We start from the raw sequence: 21297 nt of genomic DNA on the forward strand, positions 1-21297 counted from the left end.
AGGTATTCAAAATTTGTACATGAGTGTTCATAACACTATTCTCAATAACCAAAAGGTGAAAATAACTGATGTCTATCACCTAAAGAATATATAAACAAACTGTGACGTATCAATACAATGGAATATTATTTGGCCATAAAAGAAGATATAGGCTACCACATGGATGAACCTTAAAACATTATACTTAGTGGAATCAACCAGATCCAAAGGACAAATATTATAGGATTCCATTTATATGAGGTATGTAGAAGAGGCAAATTCATATATATGAAAAGGTGGTTAGAGCTTACCAGGGCCTCAGGAGAGGGGGAATGGGGAGTTATCGCTTAAGGGTTACAGAGTTTCTGTTTGGGATAATGAAAAAGTTTTGGAAATAAATAGTGGTAACAGTTGCAAAATTATGAATGTAACAAATGCCACTCAATTGCACGCTTAAAAATAAATTGTTATGCATATTTTACAATAAACAAAAAGAATGTAACATGAGAAGGCCAGTGAATTTTATGGTTTAAACGGGTAAATTGTGTAATATGTAAATTATATCTCAATAAAGCTGTTTAAAAATAAGACTGTGGGCTGAGTCCTAGCTCTGCCACATACCACCTGTGAGACTATCAACAAATTTACACAAACCTTAAGTTCTTTTTTTTTTTTTTTTTAAGATTTTATTTATTTACTTGACAGAGAGAGACAGCCAGCGAGAGAGGGAACATAAGCAGGGGGAGTGGGAGAGGAAGAAGCAGGCTCATTGAGGAGGAACCTGATGTGGGGCTCGATCCCGCAACGCCAGGATCACGCCCTGAGCTGAAGGCAGACGCTTAACCGCTGTGCCACCCAGGCGCCCCTAAAGATTCCTACTTTTGATCAAGCACTGTGATTAAGGGAAAAAAACTCTTTTGGTACACAAGAAGTAGAGTAAGTCAAATTCATAAAACTAGATATTGTTAAGCAAGACCAACAAACATCAATGACAGAAGGGTGGAGGAGCCCATTCGTCCTGATGAAAAGCCCTGAGATTCTTACTACTTAACAGGTGAATATGAGCTTGAGGGCATCTCTGACAAACTATGGTGAGAAGGGGGATCATTGCTGGAATGTGACAGGAGGTAAGACAGAGTGGCCCTGTTATGTTAGGAGGTTATGACCTTGTACAGATCTCCAGAGCTGAGTCAGGCGTTTGATGATGCACATGTATGGACCTCACTGAGGATATATACTACAGGCGACACAGACAGAGGAATTCACAGGTGATCCCTGAGAAGCTGAAAAATACAACTAGCACTACTAAAACCTAGCTTTGCTTTGCAGACAACCTGATCTCAGTTAGTAGAAGAATCAGTGAAGAAACTGCTAATGTGAATTTAATTCTAACCAATGAAGCAAAACCCACTGGTTGACGTAGAAACCTAAGAATTCCAGGCCAGTCAGTGAAGGAAGTTGTGCCATGGGCCTTAGAAAGATTCGGAAACCAGATGTAATCCAGTGACTAGGGGTTTCAAAACGGGGAGAAGACAATTCAAGAAGAAATACGAACACAATCACAGATGACCCCAATGGGAGTGAACAACAAGTAACTTGAGAATGCTGGTGAACTCACACAAAGAACTCTGAGCATAAAAAAGAACATGTGCCAAAGACGAAAGGATATCCTTATACTGATAAGACAGATATCTAAGTACTGACCAAACACACCAGCAAGCAGGAATAAGAGTCCAACTCTGGTCACCTGCCACAGAACATTACAACATAGGACACTGGTAGACATACAAAGGGTCAAGTTTCTTGGTTTTGTTAAACCAGGGACAATGGTAGATTCTATAAAATGTAAAAGGCGAGCATGAAATCAAACCTGGACAAATTCTGAATGCAATTAGCAAACAGATGGTATTTGGAAGGCAGTACAGGCTCAACCAAGAACAAGTTATGCCAAACCAACCTCATTATCTTTTTTTAGATATACGACGTAGATCAGGAGAGGCTGCAGAGGAGGACTTGAGTACAAAGATCTAGATCGTGCTTTTATGAAATCTGCAGTTAACATGAAACCGAGGGGGGTGATCAATATGCCAGATGACATAATGAGGATTTTAAAAGATTTAGGTAACTGTACAGATGGTGTATGACAAAAACAAAAAGAAACGCACCCATGACCCCAAACCTGAAGAGGGGAAACTGTAGGGTCACATACTAAAGTCCAAACATTGGGCTAAGCAAACATAGGAAGGGGACTTGTTATTTGTTTCTCCCTGGTGGAGAGCTAAAAGGAACCACTCATGAGACTATATTCTAGAACTTCCACAAGGACAGAGACCTTTGTCTTCTTCACTACAGAACTCCAACCTCCTTAACAATGTCTGCCACAGTGTAAGTACTCAGTAATCTTTGCTGAAGGAGTGTTTTTGGAGGTGCCCAAGTTGAGACCAGAGGGCCAATGGATTTAGATGCTGCAGAAAGCTAAAAGCACTAGGAAGATGGGCAGACTGAATGATCTATTATTGCAACTTGCCTCTCTTCCCCATCCTGAGTCACCTGAAGCCTCACTTGCAGGCCAAGAAAATGTTATTCTTCCTCCACAGAATCTGTTCCACTGATTCTGATTCCCACAGATCCCTACTGTCACCAACTGTTATCTTTTCTTTTTGTTAATTAAGTAGGCTCCATGTCCAGTGTAGAGCCCAACATGGGGATCGAACTCACAACCCTAAGATCGAGATCAAGAGTTGGATGCTTAACTGACTGAGCCAGGCACCCCTCACCAACTGTTTTCTTAACCCATACCACAGGGGAAGGCTCCACCGAGGCTCCATTTAGATGTTTGGATACAAATTTTCATACAGCAAATAATCATAGGTGTACAGCCCCAGAGTTAAGGACAATACTAAGAAAGTTCTTCCCTGTCTTTTCTAGTCAGAAAGTATACTGGAATACAAGTGTGTGAGAATATTATAGGGAGACTGAAGCATTTGCTCTAAATTATTTAAAAATCAATAAAATAAAAGGTAAATTGCCTGCAAACTTCAGGACCTCCATCAGTTGTGAGAAATTGGCTATTTTATGCCTCAGGGAAGGCAACAGAAGAAAACTATTCATCTCCTCAGCCTAGCCCATTGATGACATGGCAACAGCCCACTTCCTCCACTTTGTCTTTAGCTGCTTTTGCCCAACATACTGCATGCTCTCACAAACCTGCAGCTACTTGGTGGTATGAAGTCTTGTTCACGTAAGCTCTTCCTTCTGCCAGGAATGTCTCCCTGCACTTCACCCAGCGAACTTCTATTCATCCTTCAAAACTCAGCTAGAGGGTCACCTCCTCCAAGAAGGCTTCCCAGACAAATACCCACACTCCCATCTCCTACCCCCCCCACTCTCCCTCCTACTATGTGTTATTAGAGCACTTACCACACTGCTGGTTTCTGTCTCTATTCTCTCACTAGGTGGTAAGCACCTTGGTGGAAAGACCCTACAAGACATCTATCACAGGTTGGTTGCATAAATGGATGAATAGTGAACATCAGAACAAGGGTGCCTTTTAGACTCAAAGAACTTAAGTAACTTGCCCAAGATCACACCACGAAAAGCCAGGACCTGAATGCAGGTCCATGATCTTTCCCTGACCATCTTGCTTTTCCGCACCCCAGGTACCAAGTATTACTTTCCAAATTAAATCCCAAGGATCAACTCACTTCTTGACAAGAGGTAAGCAAGAGAGAAAAGTGACCTGTTTTAAAATCTCCCTTTATGGGCACCTGGGTGGCTCAGTCAGTTGGGCGTCTGCCTTTGGCTCAACTCATGATCCTGGAGTCCCTGGATCGAGCCCTGTTATTAGGCTCCCTGCTCAGCTGGAAGGCTGCTTCTCCTTCTGCCCCTCACCCCACTCTCATGTGCACATGCATGCTCTCTCTCAAATAAATAAATAAAATCTCTCTTTACTTGTAGGAATGTTCTTTTGAAAATCAAGTTTTATGAAAAAAAGTGTGAAATAATTCATGAAATAAAGTTCACCTAAGCCCTCATCGTTCTAATACCGTCAAGGGAAATAAGGAAGCTTCAATTACTGGCACATTTTGTCCTACTTATTTCACCTTTCTTATTTTAATTTTAATACTTTTCCTGGTAACCTAATTGCAAAAGTCTTAAGAGAGTTATTTTTAACAAGATCAGACAAGCACTGAGTTTTAGAAGATAACGTAACTCATGGAACTATTTATTTATGTTATAGCCAAAAGTCTCATTTAAATATACAGAATAAGAAATACCATTAAGTGGAATTTGGCAAAAGTTTATTTCTCGGGTCCCCCTTACACTCTCGGTGAAACACCAAAGCGAGCCTTTGATGAGACTTACACAGCTAAGGTAGTGTCACAAGGACACTCGGGTGTGGAGACCTCTTTCTGGGGTCTGAGAAACAAGTAGAACTGCAAAACAGCCAACTATGTGGGTTATCTTAAAATATACATCATTAACCAGGTTCTTAATCCTCATCCTGGTCTAAGGCACCTACCCACCTATCTGCTCAACCAAGCTCTGAAATGATCTCCTTTAGGGGTGCCTGGGTGGCTCATTCAGTTAAGCAGCTGACTCTTGATTCCAGCTCAGGTCATGAGCTCAGGGATCTGAGATCTCCTGGGATCAAGCCCCATGTTGGGATTCCCCGATGAGTGAACTGTCTGCTCAACCATTCTCCCTCTCCCTCTGCCCGTCCCCCCACCCTCCTGCCGTCGCTTGCACGCACACTCTCAAATAAATAAATAAATAAATAAATAATCCCCTTTATAGCACCTGGTCTTCCACTCTATAAGCTCCCCCCCCCCATGCACACTCTGAGCAATGTGGAGATACAGGTTTCTAAAACGCATGCACATCTTCGAGAGAGAGGTCAACAAGCAGGCGGCCTAAATGGAGTGAGGTTTTAAACCCTGGCTCAGGTAAGAGCCCAATTCCTGACTGCCTCTATGCAGCCTGGAATTCTGACTGGGTACCTCGACCCCCATGTGTCTAACACACGTGAGTCACAACAACTCTCTGAATCCTAGCTCTCTACTCCTATGATGAGACAACAGATGTGCAATGCCTCAAAGGGCAGGAATCACTATGCAAACTGGAAGGCTTTTAGAGCCTGAACACCCCATGTAATTTTCGGGTGCTGACAGGTGAACTAGGTTAGAGCTGTACACCTGTGCAGGGGCAGGTCTGTGTGGGGATGAGAAAGCTGGAGGGCCTACTCAGCCAAGATTCAGTCTGGTTTCTTTCCTGTTCCTCCACTGGGAAGCATTAAAAGCATGTGGGTCCTCTCTAGACCTAGTACCTGCCATAAGCCTCAGAAGCTCACTCCTTCTTTACAGCCAACATGAGAAGGAGAAGTAATCGGACTCTGAAACAAACCTTCAAGTGTAGTTTGCTCGGACATTACTCCTCATCCAGAGAAGACGGAGGATAACCAATGGAAACCCCCCCCCCACACACACACAAAAAATCAATGCTAGCTTTTATTTGTGGACAGGCTGTTCTGTGGGTTAAATTCTGCTTTTTTGAAGCAATAGGCTCCATTACTTCATCCTTCTGTCATGTACCTGGGCTGTCTCCCAACCCTGCCCTACTTTGACCTTGGGGTGAACACACACAGAACAATCACTAGCTTAATCTCAGCTTCTCCAACATATATGCAATTTGATAGTAACAACAAAGAGTATTCAACTGTAATCATATTATATAATGATACTTATTTACCTAGTAGTTTGTGGCTCACAAAGCATTTTCACAATTTATCAACAAATGAAAGAGCCAGGATTTGTAGCATCAAATTGCATGTTCTGACATGTTAATATTGAGGGCCCATCTCACTGTACATATTTTATATCTCGTAAAAAATAACACGAAAAATATATGGGACTGTTCTAAAAATAAGAATTTTTGTAAGATTTTATTATTTATTTCACAGAGAGAGGCAGCAAGAGAGGGAACACAAGCAAGGGGAGTGTGAGAGGGAGAAGCAGGTTTCCTGCCAAGTGGGGAGCCCGATGTGGGGCTTGATCCCAGGACCCTGGGATCATGACCCAAGCCGAAGGCAGACGCTTAACGGCTGAGCCACCCAGGCGCCCACAAAAAAATGAATTTTTGAAAAAAATCTTTTTTTCCTCCTTAAGTAGGCTCCACACTTAGCCTGGAGCCTGACATGGGGCTTGAACTCATGACCCTGAGATTGAAACACAAGCTGAGATAAAGAGTCGGACACTTAATCAACTGAGCCACCCAGGCACCCAAAAAATCTATTTTTCAAATCCTTCTGTTCTTCCTCTGGGGTTTGTGCTCATTTTATGGTCACTCCAGGTTTACTGGATGTCTCATCAAACTTCTACTTTCTATGATACACAGTTTTATGCTCTCAACAGGCTTATCAACACTGACCTTCAGGACTTCTTAGGTCAGAAAGCCACAGTTATAGGCTAAACTTTCCAAGAGTCTTAAAAAAAAACAAAGCTAGGAAGGTCTGAGATATTTTTTTTTAATTAAAGATTTACTTATTTGAGAGGGAGCATGCGCATGCGAGCACAAGCAGGGGGAGGAGAGGGAGAAGCAGACTCCCCACTGAGCAGGGAGCCCAACATGGAGCTCGATCCCAGCACCCTGGGATCATGACCTAAGCAGAAGGCAGACACTTAACTGACTGAGCCAACCAGGCACCCCGGTCTGAGATATTTTAAACTTATATCTCTGCCTAGCCGAAGAGGAATTCTAAGACATTTATTTGTATTTCTCCTCAACTAATCATGATGTTAGAAATATGGAACTGTACAAGTGGCTCATCTCTAAGCCATGGGTCTTTATTAACCATCATCTTTTCTTATTGGAAAGAAAATCAACTACTGTGAGACTAAACTCAGGAGAGAATACACCTTGGCAGAAACAAGGAATAGGAAAGGACAAAAGACTCTTGTAGGACACTCACAGTGGATCTTCCAAAATCACCCAGTTATCTTATTCCCCTGAATAGAACTTTATTATTTTTTTTTTAAGATTTTATTTTTATTTATTTGACAGCACAAGCAGGGGGAACAGGCAGAGGGAGAGGAAGAAGCAGGGAGCCCGAAGCTGGGATCATGACCTGAGCTGAAGACACTTAACGACTGAGCCACCCAGGCGCCCCCACCCTCTAAACAGAACTTTAAATGAGCAGTCGTTACTTTGCAGAAACAAAGTTAAAACTAAAAATGAAAACCGTATGTCGAAAAGACCCAAAAAACCAGCCCTGTAAATTTTACCTCTAATGCCAAGGCGGTCTTGTCATAAGCACAGGGTACTCTTTTCTGGATGGCTTTTGCAAAGACAGGTCCATTCTGTGTGGATGGCAAAGGGTTGATTGCTGCCCCAGGAGTACTGGAAACTGCAGGTAGAGGAGTTGTGGTCTGAGGTTGGGCATACGCATGAGCAGGTTCTGGGATCCCATAACTGTTGGAATTCCTATTCCCGTGCTTTCCATGTGGTGAGGATCTCACAAGCTTTTCAACATAAGGAACAGGAATCATCCCAATCCGGCCATCCTTGTTCCGGGCGCTCCACCACTGTTCTTCAGGCTTCTCTATTATCACCAGGATCTCACCCTTTTTAAAGGGCAGGTCTTCAGCATCATTCCCAGGAAAATCATAGAGAGTCCGTACATATTCCAGATTTTCTTCTGCTGTAGGCAGGTTGGGTGCTGATACAGATCCCATTGGTGGGCTCGGGTACCTTCAGAGAGAAGGAAAATTAACTCTAAGAGAAAAATCTTACTCGATACCAGTGTTTGTCAAACTTTTAAATAAACCATTCTCCTCTACGATGAATTATTTCCCTTGCTATATTCTCAGTAGTTAAGAAGGTTCTGTCACAGTTTTATGCTCTGCAGTTTGTATTGCCTGAACAGACCTTGTTAAATCACACGTCAAGTGCATACACATACACACACCTCCCACCTCTGTTTCACAGAAACCTTCTGTTTACACAGAGATACAACTGGTCTGAATTTATTTTAAAAATCTTGAGTAAGTTCAGTAGCTGCCTTCCTTAGGACCCTGTCACAGCCATCACACATTTTTCCTCCTGGTCCTAATCTATGCCATGCTTTCCTGCACACTTCCCTGGGCATCCAGAGAGAAAATGACGAAGGCTTCAGTTTCTGTGTCCCTCAAAATACAAAAACCAGAAAAGGGTTTATACGTCTGTCAAACTAAAAAAAACCAAAAACCAAAAAACCCCATATTCCGTTTTATGCAGGAATCATCATCTGAGCATCAAAAAGAAAACACAGAGACTTTTCACTGCAGAACTCACAGGCAAGAACTCTCATCAAAGCATCAGTCCACAGACACCACCACACCCCTCTGCTGTGTATTCGCCAAGCTGCAGAATGCCCTCCCAGGGTCATTTTATAAAAGTGCAGTCCCTGCTCTCCAGTAACATCCCATTTGTAATGCCTCTTCTGCAAAAGAAGTATAGAGATCTCTCTTCACCTAAGAAATGTTCTGAGAAGTGCAAATACGCAACTTTTGGGAAAAAAAAAAAGACCTATTTTACCATTAGCTGCCTCCCACCACTTAACTTTTCTAAAGCACAGAATCTATACCAGAGTAACAAACACTGGGCTTCATCCAAAGAGTTCACACCTCTGAAGTGGCTCTGCCTGCAGAAACATCACCAGAGCCCAGTTCTAGAATAGCCTCGAGGGAGATTAAGCCAGGATAGGAAATGCCTGTTTAACCACTGACCACGGTTTCCAATTTATCTTTTTTTTAAAAGATCATTTATTTATCTAGTTATTTGAGAGAGACCAAGCAGGTGGAGGAGCAGAGGGAGTAAGAGAATCCTCAAGCAGTCTCCCTGCTGAGCAGGGAACCGACACAAGCCTCAATCCCAGGACCCTGAGACCGTGACAGAGCCGAAATTGAGTCAGCTGCTTAACAGACTAAGCCACCCATGTGCCCCTGTTTTATCATCTATTAGCTCACGTTCACTCTCTTTCCTTCCTCCAATTAATGATCTAAAAAGTTACTTCAGGGGCGCCTGGGTGGCACAGCGGTTAAGCGTCTGCCTTCAGCTCAGGGCGTGATCCCGGCGTTATGGGATAGAGCCCCACATCAGGCTCCTTCGCTATGAGCCTGTTTCTTCCTCTCCCACTCCCCCTGCTTGTGTTCCCTCTCTCGCTGGCTGTCTCTGTCTCTGTCAAATAAATAAATAAAATCTTTTAAAAAAATAAAAATAAAAAGTTACTTCATATAACAATGTGATCTCTTATGTTTAAATATTTTAATTTTTTTTTTCCTTTATAAAAAATGCCACTATGCTACAACTTGAAGCAAAAAGGGAAAACAAGGGATGCCTGGCTGGCTCAGTAGGTAGAGCATGCAACTCTTCATTTCCTGGTTCTGAGTTCAAGTCCTGTGTTGGGTATAGAGATTACTTAAAAATAAAATCTTAAAAAACAAAAACACCCCCCTGCCCCAAAAAAAGAGAAAAAAAAAATCCCACAGCTCCTGCCCCATCATAGCTACGTTTTCACTCCTCCCACTGGCCAAGTTTATGGCTTTTTTTTTTTTTAAGATTTATTTCTTTATCTGAGAGAGAGAGAGAGAGAGCACACAAGAGAGAAGGGGGCAGAGAGAGTGAATTTCCAAGCAGACTCCCGCTGAGCATGGGGCCCAATGCCAGGCTGGATCTCATGACCCATGAGATCAGGACCTGAGTTGAAACCAAGAGCTGGACGCTTAAGAGACTGAGCCACGCACGCACTCAAATTTTATGGCTTTCTTAAAAGAGTCTTGTGTATGCCCATGGCAGTTTTTCTTTTTTCTTTTTTAAAGATTTTATTTGACAGAGAGACACAGCAAGAGAGGGAACACAAGCAGAGGGAGTGGGAGAGGGAGAAGCGGGCTTCCTGCTAAGCAGGAGCCCGATGTGGGGCTCGATCCCAGGACTCTGGGATCATGACCTGAGACGAAGGCAGACGCTTAGCGACCAAGCCACCCACACGACCCCCCTGGTAGTTTTTCTGCCTAATATCACACGATAGGTGTTTCCCTATATCACTGGTCTACATGACCATTTATTTTTATGTCAGGATAACATTTCATTCTGTGAGCCTGCAGCAATTAAGCATCCCTGTGTTTCCGGATATTGAGTTTTTCTTTCTCCCTATTTGATCATCAACATCACGAAGGCTTCTGAACATAGTTTTTTGATATTCAATTTTTTTTAGGGAGGGAGGGGGAGACAGAGGGAGAGAATCTTAAGCAGGCTCCACACCCAGCATGGAGCCCAACTTGGGGCTCAATCTCATGATCCTGAGATCATAGCTGGAGCCGAAACCAAGAGTCTGATGCCCAACCAACTGAACCACCTCAATATTAGATTTTTTGTAAAGCCCAGATTTCCAGATTAAAGAACAGGGACATTTTCATGGCCCTTAGTACACACTGCCACACTACTTTCCAAAAGGCAGTCTTCATAATTTGGAAAAACTTACAGCTTTTAAATGCAAATGACTAATTTAATATAATATACTGACCAATGAATTAACAGCAGTCTGTGTATTATGCCGCGGTGGTTAGGAGCTTGACTTAAAACCTCTAAGATCTCAGGGGGTCTGCTTCTTCCCTCTCCCTCTGCTGCTCCCCCCACTTGTGCTGTGTCAAATAAATAAATAAAATCTTTAAGAAAAGAAACTCCTCTAAGATCTTATTGCTTGCTAACAACGTGATACCGAGGGCAAACTGCTTAATATCAATACACTTAAAAGACAGAGCAGGAGCAGCAACAGCAATGAGTTGACGCTACCTATGTCAGGCACTGTTTGTAATCTATACAGACTTTAACTTATTTCATCCTCTCAGCAATCCTGTGATTATCCCCATCTTACAGACGAGGAAGCCAATGCCAACACAGGGTTAGATTTGTACTTAGGCAGTCTGGTTCTAGGGTACTCACTCATAACCTCTAAGCTAGTCAGCCTCAGGAATAAACCCCACGTCTTTCGGGTTCATGGGAATCAACGTCAGATTATGTGTGAAACACGCACAACAGTTCCTGGTTGTTACCAAGCATCCAGTTAGTTCCCCACCCCTACCCTCTTTAAGGTACACCCTGCCCCTATTTCAAGGGCCACAGACAATCTGTGAAAAGTTTGGGTGGTACTACAAAAATCTCAGATACTTTACTAAAAGCACAATCAGTTCCATCTCAGACCCCATCCAAGGGTATTTCATTTTCTGTGTACTTGAAAAGTTAAAAGCAGTTAGTTCTACAACACAAATTATGAGGATACTAGTACAGTTTCAGTGGGGATTAACATTAATGAAATTCATCTACCCAGGTAGATTTATCACGTACTAAGAACTTAGGAGACAGACAATGAAATAAAACCAGGTTCTTGCTCTTAAAAGACCGCCAATTTAGCACAGAGACTGGAAGACAAAAACACAGCACAGTGAGTAATTAATGTGCCATGACAGAAGTTGACAGGGTCAAGGAACACTCAAAGGAGTGAGTTCTGTTAAGGGGCAGGAGAACAGGCAGGGAGGCAATGCAGAAGCTGAAGACTAGCCCCCTTTGGAATTGAAAGATCTTGATGAAGACAGGCTTACATAATTTGGTTCTAAATCAGAAAAAGACTAGAGGCCTGAAGGTTCAAACACTCCTTTCCCCAGCCTCCCCACACCTCATGGGGCACACTGGTCATTCCTATAAGCACCGAATAGGTGCTTTGCTGGCAAGGCCCTCAAGGTTGAGAAACTTCCCTAAAAAGTTGGTACATGTTTGAGATTTTGCGGACTATACATACGGACTATGTTGTATATCCTTCTTTTTTAAAAATACAACCTTTCAAAAATTAAGAACCATTCTTAGCTTCAGTACACTACCAAAAACTGAGTATGGCCTAGAAGTCTGCGAACTATGACTTGTGGGCCATTCAGCCTACTGTATGGTTTTGTAAATGAAGTTTTATTACAACAGGGCCAAATTCACTCATTTAAGTATTGTCTATGACTGCTTTTGTGCTGTAAGGGCATAGCTGAGAAACTGTGAGAGACTATATGGCCTGTAAAGCTTAAAATATTTACTATCTGCCCCCTTATTGAAAGTTTGCTGATTCATTGTCTAGATTACTGGGTTAAAAGAGCAGAGGGTGCTTTTCAATTTTCAGTAACTCCCTGGTGAGGGGAATGTATGCAAATCTGACAAAGATGGAGGACAGCTTATACTTTCTACACCATTATATTGCTATAGTGACCCTGGGGCTCATTTCCCGATTTAGTACATGCACAGATATCCCTAAATTTCAAATCAAATCAATCTCCCAGCCACATCCCTGACATAAATTCAGTCTTCCACCCCATATCCTCAAACTCATGTATTCATCAAAATTCACTGCAAATTACACATTAGTTCCACTGCACGCACGAAACCATGATGATGCCAGGGCAGATTATCTTGCCCTTTCCATTAGGTCCCACAGCCCAAAGTAATATGTAACATAAAACTGGAACAATTCATTGTTTCTAATTTCGATTTGTTCCTTGACTGTAAAAGAGCACCTGTAATCTCCTCTTTAAATTTTACAAAGAGGGGCACCTGGGTGGCTCAGTTGGTTAAGCACCTGCCTTCAGCTCAGGTCATGATCCCAGAGTCCCGGGATCGAGCCCCATGTCGGGATCCCTGCTCAGCAAGGAGTCTGCTTCTTCCTCTGGCCCTCTCCCCGCTCATGCTCTCTCTCTCTCTAATAAATAAAATCTCTAAAAAAATAAAATTAATTTTACATTCAAAGAGTTTTCCAAGCCCATTCAAATACTCTAAGACCCATGCTTCTCCCTGTCTTGTGTCTATGGTACACAACATATTGAGCAGGAAGGCCCCGGATGACTAACTGGAAATTGGTCTTTCCTACCTAATGCCAATGAACCCCTTCTCCTTAAGGTAAAAACCATTCTAAGCTTCATGTAATAAAGCACAGATAAAACATTTTCTTCAAACTGAGCATTAATATCTTTTAAGCTTAAAATTTCCTTCATGCAAAAGAAGGAACACAACTTCTGAGAGGATAATTTCAAAGGTACTAGTAATCTAGTTTTTTTAAAGGGGTCACATGGGTATTGTTGATTTTTCTTATTATATCCATGATATACATATACTCTCTTGTATGTATGAAAATATTTCACAGGGGCGCCTGGGTGGCAGAGCGGTTAGGCGTTTGCCTTTGGCTCAGGGCGTGATCCCGGCATTGTGGGATCGAGCCCCACATCAGGCTCTTCTGCTATGAGCCTGCTTCTTCCTCTCCAACTCCCCCTGCTTGTGTTCCCTCTCTCGCTGGCTGTCTCTATCTCTGTCAAATAAATAAAATCTTTAAAAAAAAAAAAATTAAAAAAAAAAGAAAAATATTTCACAGTAAAAACTAGGGAAAAAACAGATAAGAGAATCAATTCTTTTTTTTTTTTTAAGATTTTATTTATTCGACAGAGATAGAGACAGCCAGCGAGAGAGGGAACACAAGCAGGGGGAGTGGGAGAGGAAGAAGCAGGCTCATAGCGGAGGAGCCTGATGTGGGGCTCGATCCCAGAACGCCGGGATCACGCCCTGAGCCGAAGGCAGACGCTTAACCGCTGTGCCACCAGATGCTCCAAGAATCAATTCTTTTTAAAGACTTATTTACTGGGATGCCTGGGTGGCTGAGTTAAATGCCCGACTCTTTTTTCTTTTTTTTAAAGATTTTATTTATTTATTTGACAGAGAGAAGAGAGACAGCCAGCGAGAGAGCGAACACAAGCAGGGGGAGTGGGAGAGGAAGAAGCAGGCTCCTAGCGGTGGAGCCTGATGTGGGGCTCAATCCCAGAACGCCGGGTTCACGCCCTGAGCCAAAGGCAGACTCTTAACGACTGAGCCACCCAGGCGCCCCTAAGCGCCCGACTCTTTATTTCAGCTCAGGACAGGATCTCCCAGTCCTGGGATTGAGCCCTGCATCAGGCTCCCTGCTCACCGGAGAGTCTGCTTGTCTCCCTCTCCCTGCTGTCTCTCTTTCAAATAAATAAATCTTAAATAAATAAATAAATAAATAAATAATTATTTGAGAAAGGGAGTACTCAAGAGTGGGGGGAGGGAGGTAAAGGTAGAGAATCCTCAAGCAGACCCGACCCCCACTCCCCCCCTCAGCAGGTACTGGACGCTCCCCCACCTCTTCTGAGCTGAAACCAAGAGTCTGATGCTCAACCGACTAAAAGTCACCCAGGCGCCCTGGTAAGATAATCAATTCTAAGAAGACTGGTTAAAAACCTCTCTAGTGAAACGGCACTGAATACTGAGGACCCTACCTTTCCATCCCTAGATATTCACAACATCACTTAACAGCTCTCTTTCTATGCCTGTGGCTACCTCTCCACCCCATTCCACGGCTCTTATGCTCATTCTGTGTATTCCATCTAAGTTCAGACTCCCAAATCTACACTATTTAGCCCCCAACTCTCTTCTCAATAACAAACTCATCAGATTGCTAAACTTGGCTTCCAGCAAGCATCTCAGAGTCTCCCTATTGAAAACAATCATCCCCCCTCACCCTGATCAATTCTCTTCTCTTCTTTCAATTAGAGATACCACTCAATCATCCCTGAAGTCATACCTCTTTCTTCACCATCTAGATGAAGTTGCCCAGCGAAAATTGTTAAGTTTCTACTTTATAGTCCCAAAAGCATGTGATCTTAGTTCGGCTTCTCACAATTCCTTCTCCCATTAACAGCCCTTAATTAGTCCCACACCCTAGACTCACTCTACCCAGTCCCGCATTAGAACAGTTTCTAAAAAGTAAAACTGGCCATGGCAGTTCTCAAAAACTTAAGACAGCTCCCCACTGTTAAACTCATTCACAAAGCACAGGAGGCCCTTCACAATTTAGCATTACTCTTCCTTCCTACCTCACTGCCCATCACTCACATTAATTACAACTTTGTGCCTTTCCCAGCAGGCACTGCCACCTCCTTTTCTCCCCTCCTTCTTATCTCTTTTTTCAAGCCTTCCCTGACCCCTCAGTTGATCATTCTTGCTTTTAAGCTCCCAAGGTATTCTATTTTAACTTATTGAATATACTAACCTTCTCAAGGGCTAAAACCATGATTTACTTCCATTATATGCCTTGACACTAGTATTGGGCTTTGGTGTAGAGTAGGGGCGATACAGTGAAATTCCTGCTAATAAAAATAAAATGCCAAAGACAAAGGGAAGCACTTCACATTTCTGTTCTTTTTTTTTCTCCTTCTGAAAACACAAAAACTTCAGCACTCCAATTCCCTATATCTGTTTAATTCTGTTATACAGACAAAGAAATCCTGTATGCCATTTGGTTTGCTGTCCAAGCCTTTTCACTTCACCACTGTACCATTCATGCTCGACAGCCATCATTCCAGACTAGTTGCCACATGCCTAGTGGCCCCACCTTACTTGGTATGATCTTAGCTCAGACTCTAAAATAATCAGAACTCCCACTAATAAGCACTGTCCCCTTTTACTTATCAGGAACAACTGAAATATTTTAGCCTGAAGGAAACCTTAGAAATAATCTAGTCCAACTCTTGAGGTCAAAAGAAAAATTCTTTCTAAGGTAAAAAAAAAAAAAAAAAACAAAAAAACAAAACCAAAAAACCTCTGTACTTGAGCCTTAAATAAGAGAAAAGTCACAAATCAAATGGCTACCAGCACTTTATATGCCATGGGAACATAACTCTTAACTGGGCAAGCTTCCATTCCCAGCATAACAACCATGTTCTTGTACCTTATCTGAATCAAATTTAGATGATTTAAACTACTGGTAAGAGGAAAATCAAAGGTTTACGCACAGTACCAAATTCTACGCTAATCAAAATTACTAGTAATCCTCCCCCACTCCTAATCCTAAAAGTCCAGATTTGAGTTCCCTCAAATATTCAGACAGGAGATGTGGGAGGAGGTGTGACCGTGTGGCCCGCGGGATCCTCTGGTCCATGCAGGGCTTGGCTTCTGCATCACAGGTGGGAGGGCCCTCCTCTGGGCACTCAGGTTAATCTGGGCATCCTTTTTCAACTACCCTACCATAGTAGACAGCATGGAGATGGCCTTTTAAAAAATCTCAGCATCAGGGATGCCTGGATGGCTCAGTCAGTTAAGCGTCTACCTTCAGCTCAGGTCATGGTCCCAGGGTGCTGGGATTGAGGTCCGCATTGGGCTCCTTGCTCAGTGGGGAGCCTGCCTCTCCCCCTGCTTGTGCTCTCTTTCTGACAAATTAATAAATAAAATCTTAAAAAAAAAAAAAAAACCATCTCAGCACCAGTAACCTTCTCCAGAATATGACAGGGAGGGGCGCCTGGGTGGCTCAGTCACTGGGCGTCTGCCTTCCAGTGTTCTGGGATCAAGCCCCACATAGGGCTCCCTGCTCAGCGGGAGGCCTGCTTCTCCTTCTCTCACTCCCCCTGCTTGTGTCTCTCTCTGGCTGCCTCTCTCTCTGTCAAATAAATAAATAAAATCTTAAAAAAAAAAAAAGAAAGAAAGAAAGAAAGAATATGACAGGGATTGTTGATTCAATGTTAGTTCCATGTTACTAAGTACATGAGATGCACAATGTCTGCAGACAAAATCAAAGATTTTCTCTATGGGTCCACTTGCCTTAGTTAAAAAACCTTACTTCTCAGCTTTTCCTCCTAGCCTTCCTATAGCTGTATAAGCTAAAACTAGAGAATTTTATAAGCAAAGCAAGCTATGCAAAACACAGTTTCTAAACCACAGGAAAATGGATTTCATATCTGAACAATCCATTTAGGAACCTTCTGAAACACTCTGTCGTTAAACTGGAAATCACCTCCATTAAATAAAAAAAACACTAGCACTTACCCTCTCCCTCTGCTCCTCTGGCGCTAGCCCCCCCAACCCTCTCATCAATAAAAATAAAATCTTTAAAAAAAAATTACACCCACATGCTGAAAGAGAATCCTTTAGGGTCGCTCAAAATCAACAAAAGCCATCTGACATGATATGACACTTTTTGGGGGTTAAATTTAAAACTCACCACAGGAACACCACAGACAAATACAAAAAGCAATTAATAAGATAAACTGAGAGGACACAAAGTTACAAATGTACCAAGTCATCTTTGTTTCTTCCTTTCTCTTCCCTCACCATCCCCCCTCCCATCAGCAACATCAATCTTAACTCCAAAACAGGCACCTCAAGTTACAGCTCTACCTCAGTCTGTATGAGCTGTCACATGTATGTCATCAGCCACCATCATTTTGCACCCAGGTAACAGTGACAACTCCAGATCACTCCTGTGGTTCAAACTTCTTCCATGGCACCCACTGCACTTTAAATAAAGTCCAACTTCCTTATCTTGACCATTACATCCCATAACTCTTCTTATAGAACCCTTTACTTAAGTACCACACTCCCAACCCAATCGCTCTCTTTCTGACTTCAGGACTTCGTGTAAGCTCTTCCTTTTGACTGGAAGGTCTTCCCCTCTTCTTAGCCCAGGCCTTCCTAAGGCTTGTTTCTTCTCTACCCTAAGGTGGCTTCATGCTTTCCCTGACCATGTCAGTTAGGTCCCTCCCATTATATTTTCTCTGCTCAGCCTCTCTTCCTTCACAGCAGTTATTAACCTGGTATTTTATTTATTTTCCCACTTTTCAGTTTGTATCTTTCAATAAAATAGAAGTTCTATTATGGAGAAAGTACATCTGCCATCCATTGTTCTCAGTCCCTATCAGTGGTATAGAACTCTTGTAAATATTTGAATAAAAATATAAAACTAGGGGTGCTGGCGTGATTCAGTTGGTTATGTGTCTGACTTTGGCTTGGGTCATGATCCCAGGGTCTGGGGATAGAGCCCTACACTGGGCTCCCTGCTCAGCGGGGAGTCTGCCTCTCCCTCTCCATCTGCTTCTCCCCCAGCTCATGCTCTCTCTCAAATAAAGAAATTCTTTAAAAAAAAAAAAATACAAAACCAAATGTTTAGGAACATTCCAATAAAAAAAGATCAGACTAGAAAACAAGCACCAGTCCTTAAATTCAGAGGAAGTCATTCGGTTATAATTTTTCACTAAGCAAAAATTTTAAAAATGAACTTCTAGCTAAAGGCTACAAAACTGGCCTTAAGAACTCAGTTTTGATGCCTAAACCACTTAATGTATCTTGTCTGGGGTGTGAAGAGGCATTAAACTGACTTGCATTTGGCCAAGGTTTTAGGGTACCTCTAGTTTTCTACAAAGGCTGAAAACATATCAAACCAATCTTCGAATTTCAGGCTTGGGGAAGAAAATCCAAAGATTCAGAAAGTAAATCCAGTCTGGATCTAAGTCAATCAGAATTGTGATCGCCCTCAGAGATACCAGCAGAAAATAAAAACCTAAATTACAGCAATACGCCTGGGGCAGAGAGTGAAGAGGAGAAACAATTACAGCTGTAAGTGGGAGGGTCAGGGAAAGGCCCCATTATTTGAAGGCCGGAACAGCAGTTAAGATTTCAATAGGTGAAGAGCGGGGTGGAGTTAAGCATCAACCCAGAGCCAGCAGCCCAGCCAACAGCTGGAGCAAAGGTACAAAGGTGTGAGAAGGTAGGCAGGGATGGCTACCAGGGATTAAATGAGTTGCCTAGTGGGACTGCACTAAAGAAAGAACAAGGTGGGGTGTGGGGGGAGGACAGGCATCCAAAACAGAAAGTTATATTTGGTATCTGGAAAGACATATGTATGAAAAATGTGGAGTTTTTGTTGGTAATGGGAAGCCACTGCAGCATATTCCTTTTTTCTCTAGAAGGAGATCAGACCATTTACTCACACTCTCTGAAACCACTGTATTAAAATACCTGTCGCCTCAAAGCAAGCACAATGCCTTGCACACAGCATGGCTTAACAAATGCCTGAAATTAATGATACTAATTCACCTCCACGAGTCGGAGAAGTAATTCACTTAAACATATTAAAAATCTCATTATAGTTGGTTTAATATTTTCTCCAACCCCTTATATCAGAATATACCGTGCTGAAAGTTGACTTCAATTACCAGCAACTTTGGGGACCTGGAGATTTCACCAATCAGATTCTTGGTGCCTAGGTCTTTGTTATACACTATTTGATTTATAACCACTTTCTCCCAGTTTTTAAAGTCCATTTAGTTCAGTAGTTAATCTTACAGTCATTATACTGTCACGGCTTTGTTTCTTCTCTCTCATTCCACGGAAGCAGCACTCACGCATCCAGTGGGTGCTCCTTAATTATTATAGCCTTTAATGGTTAAAGCTCAGAGGAACATCTTCTCAGCAATTTTACAAAATCAGAAACATCTCATTCCAAAAATCAGCACCCTATCCTTTTAAAACAGAAGTTCAAGAAGCAAAATGGGCAGTAAAATACCTTTCACTTAAAAAAATTCCAGGCAATTTCCTCAGTTCAAATTTGGCATAATTTAAAAAAAGAAACGTCATAAAACACTGAAAACAAATTAAGGCAAATAATCAAATAAAATAATGCATATTACTTGGAAAAGAGGATGCTGGATGCTTTACTAAATCATTAGTCTTACAGATGTACAAAACATACCTCTAAAATTAAACTAGGATAGAATTAAGAAAGTGTCGCTCAAAAATTTCCCTTAGTAATTAGCATTCTACCTCTATTCCTCCTTAGAATTTAATCAAGTGGATTTCTGGCCTATTAATGGTCGAGACTGGGGGTAAATTATAAAATAAAAACTCAAAATATGTCCTCGCTGAAGCCAGTGCACCCTCTTCTAAAATTTCTGTAATTATAAAACAAAAGGTGTCTGGTGTAACTCAAACTTGGCACCAAGGAATCAATATATAGTTCTGATATTTCACTGTTAAAGCTTTTGTTTCTAAACGCGCATTTTCATTTGTTGACTGTTCGTTCCAAAGGCTGCAGTCCAAGAGTTCTTAAACTGGAGCAGGGAGCCCAAGAACCTTGAATGGTGTGTAAAGTTGTGTGTACGTGCATTTTTAGGGAAGGGGAAATGCCATGGCTACCTTAAGATTCTCAACGAAGTCTGTGGTCCAAGAAACGTTTAAAAACAACAAAAACTCTTCTTTAGTAGGATAACCCAATAGATAACGTGACGAATGGCAGAAAGCGGGCATTTTAACTATGCAACCGCCGATAAACATGTTTAAAACGCATCCCCTCATCCAGTGACCCAGATCTTGACACTAGCCTTATGTTCAGAATGCCTTCTGGAAAATAATTTGGTTCAGAATGGGATGAAACGGGGTCACACACACCCCCCCCCCTCGATCGATCCCAAGCGAACCAGCCCCTGCCATCGACCCTCCTCCGAGGTCGGAGTGGGCTGTGCGCCCGGGAAGCGCGGGCGCTCGCGTACCTGGGCGCGGGCTCGATTAGGGTGGTGGTGTCCAGGTAGTGGATCTTGTAGAACTCCAGCAGGGCCGGCAAGTGGTCAAACTCCTGGTCCCCGATCTTAAAACGGCGGTTGGGCAGCGAGTTGATGATGTAGTGGGAGACCCGCGAGTTCTCCGACACGGACAGCACATAATCCCCGGGGCAGGTGGAGGAATCGCGAACTAGGAACATACCGTGGCGCTGGCCCTGGAGCCGGGTCTGCGCCTCCTGGCGAGACACCGGCCCCATGTACCAAGCGGAGCGGTCTGAAGAGTCGAACCTGGCGGAGGACATGGTGTCGGGCCGGAGCTCTGCGGCGAGTCGGGGCGGCGGCTGCTCTCGTCTGTTCTGGACGCCTTTGCCCGACAGACGGCTTTGCGGCCAAGGAAGGGCCTCTTGGCACACCTCGAGGCGCGCTTAGAGGGCCGAGACAGCACCTTCCTCTCGGCTCCGGGCCCGCAGCATCCTCCGCCGCCGCCCGCCTGCTCCGGGGCCGCCTCACGGAGGAAGCCGGCCCTGGGAACGCAGGGCACAGCCCGAGGTCGGTGCGGGAGAAGCCGAGCCGCAGCGGAGGCCGCCCCGGGATTCTTGGGCTGCCCGGCGTACCGGGGATGCTTCCAGTCACTCCTGGCCCGGAACGCGCCGACTCCGCGCCCCCCACGGCTCTGCAATGAATCCCGCCGCCACACGAAGCACCGGACTCCCAGAAGTGTCGCGCCTCCGGGGCGGTTTTGCCCAGCCCGTTCCCAATAGCCACAGCAACAAAATGGCGGACGCGGGAGAAGCGGCCGGCCACCTCCCCCCTCCGCTCAGCGCACTCGATCTGCGCACGCGCGGGCTCTGGCTCCCAGCTGCCGCCCGGGCCCTCCCCATGACGTCGCGCGGCGCGGCCAATCAGGAGGACGCTCGTG

The 21297-nt window shown here is 43.5% G+C and overlaps 1 protein-coding gene across 1 annotated transcript in view; it reads right to left on the reverse strand.

The window, feature by feature from the left end:
* Positions 1-20717, reverse strand: part of CRKL (CRK like proto-oncogene, adaptor protein) — a 36420-nt gene extending 15703 nt beyond the window's left edge. The window contains exons 1-2 of the mRNA XM_002926285.4: positions 20370-20717; positions 7260-7725 (exon numbers count right to left, since the gene is read on the reverse strand). Of these exons, the coding sequence (XP_002926331.1) occupies positions 7260-7725; positions 20370-20680 (777 nt within the window). The 5' untranslated portion in view covers positions 20681-20717. The remainder of the gene's footprint in view (positions 1-7259; positions 7726-20369) is intronic.
* Between the last annotated feature and the right edge of the window lie 580 nt (positions 20718-21297).

The sequence above is a fragment of the Ailuropoda melanoleuca genome, chromosome 14 (genome assembly GCF_002007445.2).
Source record: "Ailuropoda melanoleuca isolate Jingjing chromosome 14, ASM200744v2, whole genome shotgun sequence".
NCBI lineage: Eukaryota > Metazoa > Chordata > Mammalia > Carnivora > Ursidae > Ailuropoda > Ailuropoda melanoleuca.